The sequence below is a fragment of the Corvus moneduloides genome, chromosome 9 (genome assembly GCF_009650955.1).
Source record: "Corvus moneduloides isolate bCorMon1 chromosome 9, bCorMon1.pri, whole genome shotgun sequence".
Lineage (NCBI taxonomy): Eukaryota > Metazoa > Chordata > Aves > Passeriformes > Corvidae > Corvus > Corvus moneduloides.
Genome location: NC_045484.1, coordinates 31,963,208 through 31,976,832, shown reverse-complemented (window position 1 = coordinate 31,976,832; position 13,625 = coordinate 31,963,208). Strand labels below are relative to the sequence as shown.

At 48.9% G+C, this 13,625-nt stretch overlaps 1 protein-coding gene across 4 annotated transcripts in view; it reads left to right on the top strand.

Moving 5' to 3' along the window:
- Positions 1 to 13,625, top strand: part of NEGR1 (neuronal growth regulator 1) — a 194,223-nt gene that overhangs the window by 161,885 nt on the left and 18,713 nt on the right. For 2 of the 4 annotated variants that reach the window (XM_032118737.1, XM_032118735.1), the window contains exon 7: positions 5,606 to 5,647. The exons of the other annotated variants lie outside the window; for them this stretch is intronic. In XM_032118737.1, the coding sequence (XP_031974628.1) occupies positions 5,606 to 5,647 (42 nt within the window). The remainder of the gene's footprint in view (positions 1 to 5,605; positions 5,648 to 13,625) is intronic. 4 annotated transcript variants of the gene reach the window in all.

Genomic DNA, 13,625 nt, shown 5'->3' with positions numbered 1-13,625 from the left:
GGTCATAAATTGAAGCAGTTATGAGGGTTTTTTTAATTAACTAATGAGCTGGTATTTAACTGCCAGTTGTGTTTTGGTCCAGTTATTGATTCCTCCAAGTTGATCAAAGTCCAACAATTGTACTGATGCAGATGGAAATGAAAGCAGCTTTTTGTATTCTCCAGTTGGGAGAAGTTCTCCCTGGGACAATCCCAGCACCCCCACCCTGGGCATCCCTGGCAGCGCTGTCCAAACGCTCCTGGAGCTCCGGCAGGTTTGGGAATGTGCCCGTTCCCTGGGGAGCCTGGGCAGTGCCCAGCACCCTCTGGGGGAAGAGCCTTTCCCTGATCCAACCTGACCCTGCCCTGGCAAATCCCTGAGGAGTGACAGAGACCAATGTCATGGGTCAGGGGCTACAGAAAGCAATTAAATATTTCCACGTTTGTGTTGGATTTCCTGCCACTGAAACAGTGAAGAACACTGGGAATTGCATTATAGCGTTGCTTTTTACTCCCAAAACCAGAGCTTAGGCGTGGCTTTACTCACAATAAAGCACATTTTTCATTTTTAAAACCTGTTATCCCTCCAACAGCTTTGATTGCACCAAACACAACGGTTTGGCTTTGGACCAGCTGCAGGGTGATAAAATAAGGTACCATTGTAACAAAAAATGGGATTCATAGCTTTAACTTCAGACCTGGTCCTAGGGATGGGCTGGTGCTGAGCTTGTGCTGGGAGGGGGCTCCAGAGAACTGGAAAAGAGCATCAGCACTGTGGTGGGTGAAATGGAAAGGTGCTGGAAGTCTCGTGGGCAGTGCCCAGCCTGCCGCTGGCTCTGCTGGGAGCTGGAACAGGAGCTGGGCTCCTGCCTGGGTGTGGATGTATTTCTCTGGGAGGCAGAGCCTCTCCTCTCCTCTCCTGGCTGCAGGCACAGACTGAGATCACTGCTCTGTTCTTTTGCTGAGCTCTCCGTGGTCTCTGGGGATAAAAGTTTGGGCTTTGCTACTGAGAGGCTGAGCCTGGAGCATGCCTGGGTCAGTGGCTCTAATCCTTCCCGCTGCAGGCTGCTCCCTCGGGTAATCCCTTCCCAAATTAATCGAGTTTGCTCCTCACAGGAGCTGGGGTTTATTTCAGGAGCTCCGAGGAGGAGCAGCGTGAGCACAGCCAGGCTGGGGAGGTGCAGATCCACACTGGATTTCCGAAGGAATCCGCCCTCCGTTTGCCCCTTTGCTCGTGCGAACAGGGGCTGATGAATCGCTGCCTTCCTAATCACGTACAAGGAGATTTGCTGGGCAAATAATTACAAGTAATTGGCCTCTAGTAAACTAAAAGTCAGGGTTTATTTACTTGCTTGTTTTTACCTGCCTATATCCTCTAATAGCTCCTTCCAGCTCATATTTTTCCGAAGCCTTGGATGTCAGGAAGCTGCGGCTGTGGGTCCTGCCCTCCTCAAACACGTCTGTAATTCTCAGTCCCGCTGTCCCCGCTGTCCTCCCCTGCCTATGAATTTACTGTTGTTTTGACAATTTTATGTGCAAACATATTTAAATCCCTCTGACCTCAGCCTCCTGAGCTGATTGAATTTTGCTTTAACTTTGGTCTGGCAATTTCCATTCCCATGTTTTTATGCAGAATGCCAGGGTTTCAGCCTGTGATAAAACCGAGACAAAACCAGATTTGGGTCCATGCTGAATTTCTCTGCCGCACCTCTGTGAGCAGAGGGGCTTGCATTTCTCTCAAGGTACCTTATTCCTTCACTATATGGTTTAGTGGACGTGGTGGTGTTTAATTTGGACTTGATGATCTCGTAGGTCTCTTCCAGCCTTAATGATTCTGTGATCTCTGGGGTCAGGGAGTGCCTTCCCGCAGGTTTGCGGTGGTTCCCTCTCCGAGCTGCGTTCTGGCTTTCCCAGGCATGGCCTTTTTGCAGCCAACGCCTTTTGTTCCCTGTAATTTGCCTCCTTGTGCTGGGGAGCCTTTCATGGGATGGTTTCTCATTTCGGTAAGAGGTTTTCTCTGCCAGCTCTGTTCTGCCTGGGATCAGAAAGGAATTTCTAGATACAATCTCTGTGCTTTCGGTAGAAGGCAGCACTAAATGTCCTTGACATTTAACCTCACCTCCTTGGCCCAGCTGTCTTTAGTGCTTATGTTCTCCAGAGGTTTCCCTTTTGAGGATTAGAGCTGCAGCTACAAATCTGTGGGGTTTATTTTCCCACTTCATTTAAACCCACTCAGCTGCTGACTGTCTGAGGCTGGGTTATTTCCAGCGTTAGATCTGGCTCACCACCCCCAAACAAAACCGATTTTAAGGAGAACATGAGGCTTTACTTCTTCCCCTGACAGCGTGCTAGAGATTGCTGCACACGCATTGCCCCTTCCCCAGCCCAGCAGAGCTGGGCTGCCACACCAGCGCCTGTCACAGCATTTCCCTGGTGCACCAGGGCAGCTCTAGTTTGGAGATGAGGAAAAGTTCCTCCACTGACAAGTTCAGGCCAGGAAGTCAATCAGGGGGTTGGGGCATTGGTGTATTTAGACCCGGGCAGAAATGCCCAGTTTTCCATGTTTATTTGGCAGCCAGGGATGCTGTGCCAGTATCCCTATGCCCAGAACATTCCTGGTTTCACATTTTTGGGCCACTTTAAACTAACGAGCTGGGTTTGTCTGTCCTGCCTCCCCAGAGGAGGTGGCTCTGCAGGGCACATAGGGTCCTGCACACACAGCACCAGCTGTGGCACGGGCACACCAGGAGCTGCTGGGCACTCGCTGCTCTTCCTCTGCTTTGGGAAACAAAGCTCCGAAGTTCTGCTCAAGGAGAATTCCCCACTGCAGCCACAGAAATGGCACAGAAAGTCATGGCTTTCCATTAGACTTGCAGATTTTTTTTCCACAAGCACCCTTGGAAATCTGAGCAGTCCTGATACTGTAGGATTGGGGTCCCAGGAAAGTGTGGTACAGATAGTGCCCCTCTCCCCCCCACATCCCTGCCTCCCAGTGTTCCTAAGGAGTCATTAATAAATTTTAATTTGAATGAACCAGCCTAGCGTGCTTCCACAAAACCAGCTGGTTTTGTTTTCTCTCTATAGACCTGAACATTTTCATGAATAAAGATTTGCAAAGAATTTTAGAACTTGAAACTAGAAATAGATCCGTCTCTCCAATGCCTTGATCTAATAATGTATTTAAAAATGAGATTTTTTGCAAGAATAATACATGAAATCACCACCTTCGCTTCCATCCTTGATGCTGCCAGGAATCTGTGACTTTATGCTACCTTAAGCACCTATAATTAAGTCTAGATCCCATGTTTCCCAAGGAGACATGATCCCAGCACAATCCCTGCTGGTTTGGGTAGGGTATTTTGCTTTTTAATGAAATATTGTACTGATTGAGTGTGTTAATTTGCCTGATTGTCGGGAAGAATGGTGCTCATCTGCAGAAAGAGGAGCTTTTCCTTTCCTAGGAAGCCACAGTCACGAGGATTGACTCCTAAATTCCCAAGGAAAAGATGCTGTTAACTTCAGGCAGCCATAAAAATAACTTTTGTCATCATTGCACAACACATTTGAGCCAGGCTGATAATTATCCATGAGGAGCAGGATTGGGAAGGTTTGGGAAAAATTTAAGAGCACTAAACCAAATTGTTGTCACACTTTTAAAACAGCCATTAAAATCCAAAATTGAGGGATTCTTGATAGGTTTTTGTTCTCTCTGAGTCTCTTGTTTGACCCCAATTCCTGTTTCTCCTGCTGAAGCCAGGGTTGCTCCGTGCAGGAGCATGCCCTCCTTTCCCAGGGGAACATTTTGGTGGGGGGGCATTTGCTGTGGTGAGTTTCCCTTTTCCCTCGTGTGGAGCTCCAGCAGCTCCTCTTGGCTGGGGACAATCCTCGACGTCCCCTGCAGCAGCCCCGACCCCGGCAGGGCTCCAGGTGTCAGCCAGGCCCTCCCTGTACCCCTGCCCCGAGAAAGCAGATTTGGGGTTTTCAGCAGAGTCATCCAAACCCCACCAATGCATCATCGTGGCTCTTTCCCCCTTTCCCAACCCACACCAATGTCACAAAGTCCACAATTGATTAAAACTTAGGCATCACTGAAATCAGTTTGGTGTCTCACATATTTCTGTATTTCTGGGTCGTTTTGCTTTCTCTCTGTTAAATATTCTGGGAAAAAGCCTTGTTTGTGCCTCAGCCAGCTGAGCAGAGACCTTTGCAGTACAGAGCCTGCAGAGGATCCTCCCCATCCTCCCTCTTCCTCACTGGAGCCAGCCGCACATCCCTGGGATGCTCCCGCATGGAGAGCACCCTCACCTCCAGCTCTCCCTTCCCAGTGCGCCAGCTGCCGTGGTGGGAAGTGATGTGGGACAGCTGGGATGGACCTGCCTGGCCTCAGCACTCCCCACTGCTCCTGCTTCTGCACAGGGGTAGGAAACCTCAGTACCTGAAACCCCTCTTATGCTGAGGGTGTCACCAACTCCGTGGATTTTAATGTCAATTAAAAGTGTAACACAGCTCAAGTTCCATTTTACTTTAAAAACGTGGTTTGGGTTCACCAGCACCCACGGTGTGTTTGTCAAGGCGTTGAATAATTGGTTTAAAGGTTGGAAACATTCATCTGCATTAGCAGAAGTTTAGCAGTTGGGTAAAGAAACTTCATAACTTTTTATTTGGGAAAATACTTGTCTGCTATTTCACTTGGACTCGTGTTTGCACAGTATTAACCTGAAAAGCAGTTGTAGGTGGAAAAAACCCCTCAAAATTGGCCAGGAGCTGGTGTGTGCTCAGCCATTCCCTGCACATCCCTGCTTGTCAACTTGCTCCCATTTTTTTTCATTAGTTTCTTGTTATAGTCAAGATATGGTCAATGATCTTTTGAGCTTGGTAATTTTGTTAAACCTTTTTTATGAGGAGTATTGAATTGCTGCATTGAGATGGGAGCTTGCTTCCGTGCAAGATTAATTGGGACTGGTATTTCATTTTGCATAGCACTATTCAAAGCTAATAAAAAGGCCCAGAATAATGAATTCTAAAGTCAAATTATAATGAAAAGCCACAGGTGATTGTTTCATTAGGCTGGATGCAGGAGAACTGTGTCTTCTCTTAACTTTGCCTGTTTGTATTGGTTGCCTGGGGGAAGTAAACAACTTCCAAATGGGTTTGATGTTTCTGAGAAATGTTTTCTTCTGGAAAGACTTCAATAATTAAAAAGATGTGCCTTCTTAAAAGTTCACTGAAGCACAAAACTATTGCTTTAAAACATTCTTTGTTCAAAATTGTTACCTTGACTGATATTCATGGGAGGAAATTGCCTTCAATGAAGTGAACAAAGCCCTTCTCTTAGCCAGGTTTCAGTGCCTTCCCGGAGAAATGCTCGAGAGCTCCAGGGGCAAAAAGCTTGGCCCAGTGGGAGTGTGATGGTGCTGATGGTGTGCACAGAACGTAGGGAAGGAGCAGGGCTGGGGTGCAGCCCCAGGCACAGAGCTCTGGGCCCCGCAGCTCTGTCCGAGGCCCCACCTGAGATAAAACTGTGCTGTCTCTTGCATGACTGTTTGCTGTCTCATTCTGTACTTGTCTTCCATGTGTGATTAACTCCCAAATGTTCTCTTTTTTTTTTTCCTTTTCCCTTTTTGTAGAAATTATTGAGCCTACTACCTCTAGTCGTGTCTCAAGCCCAGGTCAGTATCCCCACGCATCCCCGCAGGAGGCTCGGTGCCTGCAGGGCCTCATTGCCATCGGTGCCCGGGGCTGACCCGGGCAGCTGTGTTGTGGTAGTGCTGGACTGTCTCCTCCGTCTTTGTGCTTCCATTGGTGTGTCTTCCCTCCAGGCTTTGTGTCTTGTCCTCTTTCTCCCTGTTTTGAGCAGCCTCTCCCACATCCCTGTCCCTGCCATGGGTCTCTCTCGGCTGTCCCGGTGGGGGTGCGCAGGGCACTGCTCTGCGTGGGCAAGTCCCTGCTCTGGAATCACCTCACCCTTTGAGTCTTTGCTGATGTTGTTGCAAATGTGGATGTTGGTTTGAGGATTTACAGATTTCTCGCTGTCTCATCACTGACTGATTGTGGGATGGAGCCAGGAGCTGTTGTGAGGTGTTTGTGGGAGCTGAGTGCCTCTCCTTGTGCCTGGCAGGTGTTAACAGGTCCTGAATGTTTGTGGTACATCCCCATTTTCTTGGGGATTTCCTGCTGCTGCTCCCCAGCAGGACACCCTCAGTGGAGGTGGTCATAGAAACATGGAATGGTTTGGATTGGGAGGGACCTCAAAGTTCATCTGGTGCCACCCCTGCCAAGGGCAGGGACACCTCCCACTGTCCCAGGCTGCTCCAGCCTGGCCTTGGACACTGCCAGGGATCCAGGGGCAGCCACAGCTGCTCTGGGCACCCTGTGCCAGGGCCTGCCCACCCTCCCAGGGAACAATTCCTTCCCAATATCCCACCTGTGAGACAAAAACAAGCAGAGTTTTTCTCTGGCAAAACCTACACCAGATGTGTACTTTTATTTCCTAACTGAGATAAAAAGATTGGAAGGACTGTGCCAGAAAGCCACAGAAAGTGGGGTGATTAAACCAAGTGAGGCAGACAAAAGTGCAGATTAAACCAAGGGTTGCAGAAGGAAAACCAGGCACAGGTGGTTCCACCACCCTCAGACTTACAGGAGTAGCAAGGTTTAAATCTTCAGTGCTTTAATTAAAGAGCTTAGGGAGGCCAAGCTCCGGTGTCACTCGGGGGGCAGAGGTGCTGCCTCCCTGCCTTCCCCGGGCCCCAGGGAACTTCCCAAAGCTCTCCATCTCCTTAGGGCAGAGACTGTGCTGTGCCAGAGCCACAGCAAACCCTCTGAGTGATGTCTGCAGGAGCAGCCTCCATCCAAACCCGCACATGGGGGGGGCTGGACTGCAAACAGCTGATAGTGCTTGCAATGAAAGTCCCTATCCTTGGGATTTTCCACAGTTGCCTTGGACTACCAAGGAGTTGAAAATAAGCTGGGGAATTATTTTTCGAGTTAACAGAAGCTGAGACGAAGGAAAGAGTCACCGCTGTGTCGGTCGTGCAAAGTGGCGATAGGAGACCCTCACTCTGTGTGTTGTTTAACTCTGGGGTTTGTAATTCCTGAAAAAGTGCCCTCAGCCTGATGCTGTTCCAAGCTCTGTTCAGGGAAGGAGAGATAATGCTGGGTGGTTGCAGTTGGAATGGACTCCAGTAACATTTCTGGGTTTAATCTCCATCAGTGAGCGCTCCAACAGAGGCACAGTCATTCCTCACTTGCAAAAACTGCTGTTCAAGTAGCACAGCGTTGAGATGTGTTTGAATTCTTGTCTGCATAAATGTGCACCAAATGAGCAAAATTACATGTATTTTTGGGAGCAGGATGGAGATGGGGGAATGGAAAGGCATAGAGCCCTTTAATAATGATCCCTCTCTTAATTCTGAAAGCACGGTGCTAAATAGAGAGGGCTTTTTCCAAACATGAAATTGAGAATATGAAAACCTCTGAACGCAACAGAGGAAAAATTTGGGAATCATTAAAATTGCAGTAGATATGAAACTACATGAGCAAATCCAGCTTTAAATTACCAAGGAAAGTACTCTGAGCTCAGTTTGCAGTTGAAAACCAACATCTGTTCTGCTGAAAGACAACAGAAAGGGGGAGGAGGGTTTAAAGACAGTTCTCAAAATGGTTGAAAATTTAGTATTGAGTCTTTTCTCCTGGAAATGAGCCCTGGTACCAGCAGTGACATTGCACTGAACTGTTCTGTTTGCCTTCCATAATTAAATAACACTGTGATAGTCCCTCTACTTGGCTAATTTTAGCCTGGTAAATAGCTGGATAGTGCCAGCGCTATTGTTACCAAGTTATTCAGCTGCAGAGGCAATGAAAAACTTCCCAGAGTTTCAGGAACTGAGTCCCTCATGTGCTGCAGCATCAGCAGGGAAGGCAGCAGGTTGGGGTGGGAAGTGGTGGCAGAAAGCCTGGGTTATTCGTCCATAGCTGCTTGTGACAGGAAAATTAGATTTATCATAAATCACAGAACGGTTTGGGCTGGAAGGCACCTTAAAATCATCTTGTTCCACCCCCTGCCATGAGCAGGGACATTTCTGGCTTTGTTTAAGGTCCTCCCAGGAGGTTTTGGCCACAGAGTCCTTTGGGTCTGTCTGGCTGCCCCGCTTCCCTCATGCAGGAATACAAAACATGGATAATCTGTAGGAACTCATTTTATCCTCGTGTCTCACATCAGCCAGAAGACAGAGCATCAGCCTCCTTCCTGCTCAATCAAGGCTCTGCAGCTAATTAGCTAATTACCACCATCCTTTACCACTTCAGTGCAGCTTCAGGGGATGTTTTCCCTGGAGAAGGACACAGAGCCTTTGTAGGGTTTCAGTACTGAGCCAGAGGTTGTGAAAACACCCCAAAGCAAGTCAGTCTCTGACCGCAGGAGGGTGAGGGAGAGTTGGAGGCCAAGGCTCTCCCAGAAATGATGGGAAACGACTGACGGGATGTTTGATGTTCCATCATCACTGCTTGAGTTTCCCAGGACCCTCCTTAAAGATCAAACTCAGAAGTTGCTCTTTGTAGAAAGTGAGGAATCTGTAGCAATCCTGGAGAACTTTCAGGATCCCCCCCCCGGTTCCCAACAACAGGGGACAAAGCATTTCAGACATTTTTAATGCGTGCAAAGCAACGCCGTGTTTGAGAGCCCTGGTGACACATTTGTGCATTTCTCTGCTGGAGCCCTTTTCGGTACATTTGGGGATTTACTTTCCTCATTTGAAGTGACAGTGCTTCAAGCATGTAGAATTAGCTGCAAAAGTTACAAAATTGGGGCCACCGTTGGTATCTGTTTTGTCAGCCAGCGCCAGGAGCCGGAGCTCCTTACAAATCTTTCCTCCTTCAGCATAATTAGTTCACAGGTGGTGTCTTGAAAAGCCTTTGAAGATGTTGCTGAATTCTTAATGCTGACTAAACAAGTAACTGTGACAGGTCAGAGAGAATAATTGAGGAATCTTCTTTAATTAATGATTTCACATCTTATGAGGCACTTTTACAAAAATTGGAGCTGGAGAGAGAAGGACCTTAAGTTATTTAATTTTCTCAGGAACAAAAGCGTATGTTTAAATGAGCACTTGGGCAGGTTGGACAACTCCTTGAACTTCAGTTGCTTCTCCCTGCTCTGCCTTTCTGCACATCTAACACATTTAATATGCCACAATACCAAATGATACCTCATTTCAAGCAGGCTCTGTTTGTTTCATGGGAAACCTGCCGACCCCTCCAGTTTTTCTCCTTATGCAGTTGCAAATCCCATTTAAATCAATCAGTGAATTTGTGTAAGGAGAATCTGCAGGGCTGGACTCTGAATTCGGCATTTCCAGTGCTCTTTCTGGCCATTAGTTCTGTCTGTTCGTGAGGAAAGCACCACGTTCCTGCAGCTGGAGGGCTCTGCATGTGAGAGGGAGACATTGGTGCAGCAAACTCTGGAGCAGGGAAGAGCCCTGGGTCAAAAGACAGAGCCAGTTGTGCTTCATCAGCCAACACCCCACTGTTCTTCCTTTTCCCTGTCTGTGGAATTCCTTCCAAAACACTAAACGAGCATGAAAAGGTGATCCAGATTTCGGGTTAACAGGCCCTGGATCATTGCAAATTTAACTTCTAAATCCTGTTAGGAGCAGATGTGTGTTTGTTCTAAGGGCTTTTAATGCTTGGTGGCCACTTTGGTGCCTCCCAAACAACCCACCTGGGAAGGAAGGCAGAGTGTCCCATCTCCATCAGCTGATGGTGCATCCCCCTCCAGCACTCAGTCCCAGATCACCAGAGGTTCTTAGCCCCAGCTAACAGATATCAAACAGATAGAGGGTTACCAAGCCTTGCTGTGAGTAGTTTGGCCTCAAACAGGCGAGTATCTCTAAAGAGAAAATACCAATATATTAAACCCCGTTGTTAGTCGGCTGAAAGCTTTATGTTCAGGGCACATCGTGTGCATTGCTGCTGCATTTCAGAACCCAGGCAGGTGTGAAATTCCAGCATGGCTCCCCGTGCCAGGAGAAGCTGGTTTCTGTATTCAGCCAGCTCCGTGCACCTGCACCGTTAATTCCATGTTTCTGTGGGAACCCGCGGCTGAGCGACACCAGCCCGGGAACACTGGGAATTATATCCCGTGGGAAATAGCTGCCTTTCCGTGCTGCAGTCACCTGCTGCTACAAACAGGTGAACTCTGTGTTTGTAAATCATCCCGTGAAGGCACATCCTCCGAGTGAATGTGTGGAATTAGGTAAACATTTCTGTTTAAGCTGAACGAGTGTCTCAGGGTGTGCTCAGTGACATTCAGCGTGTTCAGAGCCTGCATCATCATTCCAGCAGAATGTTTGAACACACTAAATCGTATTATTCGCTGCTTGCTGAAGAGATGCATTATTTAATATCAAAAGAGCTGCTTTCTGTCAGCTGAAAAATAGGACTAGAACTAGGTCGTTTTTAGTCCATTGGTTCCCACTCTCTAAGCTGGCATGTAAAATAAAAAGAATGTTTTTTTCCTGATGCTGTATTGCCTACAAGCCTTCTGTCAGTGGGGATTTCAATATTAATGAGTTTTCCCACGAATATGAGAAGCCCACTTAGGAGAAGAAGCTGCTCTGAGAATCCTGAATACTTTACAATATCACACATTGATCACTTGGCTGGAATTTCACATTTTAACCAAGGAGTGCTTCTGAGAGCTGCCAGGAAAGCAGAGCAGGGCCAGGTGTGAAATGGCTTCTGGAGGCTGTGAGAAGGATGGAGGATGTGGAAGGTGCAGAGACGCTCAACCTCCTGTTGTTGCTTTCTCCCACTCGTGCGTTTCCTATTCCGGGATGAGCCACGGCTCCCAGGCTCCCTGGGCAGCCCCAGGTTCCTCCCTGTCTCTGAGGGATGCTCACCCTGGATGGAAGTGCTCAGCCTCAAGGGATCAGTGTCCTTGGTGCTGGGGGTTTATCAGCATCCATATTAATTTTCGGTTTTTGTGGATGGGATCAGCATTTGTCAAGTGTGAGTGTGTTGTGGGTAGGAACTCCAGCATGGAAACCTTGGGAACATGGGGAGGCATCTTCCCAGTACAGCTCGAACTTCCCACAGTTAAAGGGGTTTAAAACACAGGTGTTCATAGAGTCATGGAATATCTTGAGTTGAAAGAGACCCACAGGATCATCCATTCCAGATCCTGTTCCTTCACAGACCCCTCAACACTCCCACCTACTCTGGGCATCCCTGGCCGCGCTGCCCAAATGCTCCTGGAGCTCTGGCAGCCTTGGGGCCAGGACCATTCCCTGGGGAGGCTGGGCAGTGCCCAGCACCCTCTGGGGAAGAACCTTTCCCTGCTCTCCAGCCTGAGCCTGCCCTGGCCCAGCTCCAGCTGCTCCCTTGTTCTTTATCCAACCTATTTACACCTTCCACGAGATTGAGACAAGTCCCAGCTCTGACTGAGAGAAGACAAGCAGGAGACTCCAGAATGTGATTCACCAGCAGGAAGAGAGCAGTCCGTGTTTTTATTTATCACAGAAGGATATGTTTTAAGTGAAGGTTTGATCAGCCAGAACTGGCTGGCTACAGGAATTGTACAGGAATAAATATGCATATATCCATCTCGATGAGACGGGTGGCCGTGTGCAGAGATTTAAAATGTATATAGAGCTGTGTATCCATAACTTCAGGGAGGGCCCAACTCTGCGTGGAATATGGAGAAACCTACAGCTACAGCTGGCAGGGAAGGATCTGACAAACTTGGGTTGTTGATAGAGGGAAGGCTTGGGGATTAGGGGGCTTGTCAGAAAAAGCCTGTTTGAAAACTCCATGAATATGTCAGTTTTAAAGAAATTCAAATAAAGGCCTGTTGAGTTTTGAGTGGAAAAAAATATATTGGCTTCCTTCCAGGCTCCCCATCTCATTCCAGGCAACACTTCTTCTTTTTTTGTCTTTTCCCCGTCTGAATTTCGCACCAAATGGAAATTTCAGTTCCATGCCAGCTGCATTTAGAGTATCTGTGCAACATGGACATTTTGATGGAGTTGCCAACAACATTTCCAGCCAGGGATGGAAAACAACATCCCAGGATGACACAGGATCAGCCATGTCCTTGCTCTGAACCTGATGTTTAAAAGCTGCATCGCTGCATCTTTTCCTTTCCCTCACTACAAACAGGTGCAAGGCCCAGTCTACTGAGGTGGTTTTCAAGCTGGTTTTGGTCCTTCTTTAAGCTTTCCAGATGAGCTCTTAACATGTCACCAGGCAACCCATGAAAGGCTGAATGTTGGTTTTTCCAGGAATCTCTCTGGGTTAAAGAAAACAGCACCAAAATTTGTGGGTAAAAACGTGATGGTCAAGCCAGGCCCGCGTCCTTCCAAGAGCAGGGTTGTAAGAGGTTTGAGCAGCAGCTCTGAACAATTAAGTAAATATTCCTTTGTCACTGGGTGTCATTGCTCTCTGGAGCAGCCTTGCCTTGGTTTTAGCTGGGTTTGTGCAGGACTCTGCAGCTGTTTGAGACAGAGCTCCGTCGGAACAGGAGCTGCTTGTGACGGCACAAACGCCCCAGCGAGGGCGGTGCAGGAGTCCCTGAGGAGACTCAGACAGGTCTGGAGTGTGAGCAGACTGAGGCCAGTGGCTGGAGGAGCTGGGAGTGAGGAACCAAACAGGGGTGGTGTGCACAGAGCTGAGGCAGAGCTCGGCCCAGGCCCTGCACTCGGTGTTCCACACTCGGTGTCCCACACTCGGTGTTTCACACTCGGTGTCCCACACTCAGTGTCCCACACTCGGTGTTTCACACTCGGTGTCCCACACTCGGTGTCCCACACTCAGTGTCCCACATTCGGTGTCTCACACTCGGTGTCCCACACTCGGTGTCCCACACTCAGTGTCCCACACTCGGTGTCCCACACTCAGTGTTTCACACTCGGTGTCCCACACTCGGTGTTCCACACTCGGTGTCCCACACTCGGTGTCCCACACTCAGTGTCCCACATTCGGTGTCTCACACTCGATGTCCCACACTCGGTGTTCCACACTCGGTGTCCCACACTCGGTGTCCCACACTTGGTGTCCCACACTCGGTGTCCCACACTCAGTGTTTCACACTCGGTGTCCCACACTCGGTGTCCCACACTCAGTGTCCCACACTCGGTGTCCCACACTCGGTGTCCCACATTCGGTGTCCCACACTCGGTGTCCCACACTCGGTGTTTCACACTCAGTGTCCCACACTCGGTGTCCCACATTCGGTGTCCCACACTCGGTGTTTCACACTCGGTGTTTCACACTCAGTGTCCCACACTCGGTGTCCCACATTCGGTGTTTCACACTCAGTGTCCCACACTCGGTGTCCCACATTCGGTGTCCCACACTTGGTGTTTCACACTCAGTGTTCCACACTCGGTGTCCCACACTCGGTGTTTCACACTCGGTGTCCCACACTCGGTGTCCCACACTCGGTGTCTCACACTCGGTGTTTCACACTCGGTGTTCCACACTCGGTGTTTCACACTCAGTGTCCCACACTCGGTGTCTCACACTCGGTGTTTCACACTCGGTGTCCCACACTCGGTGTCCCACACTCGGTGTTCCACACTCGGTGTTTCACACTCGGTGTTCCACACTCAGTGTCCCACACTCGGTGTCCCACACTTGGTGTCCCACACT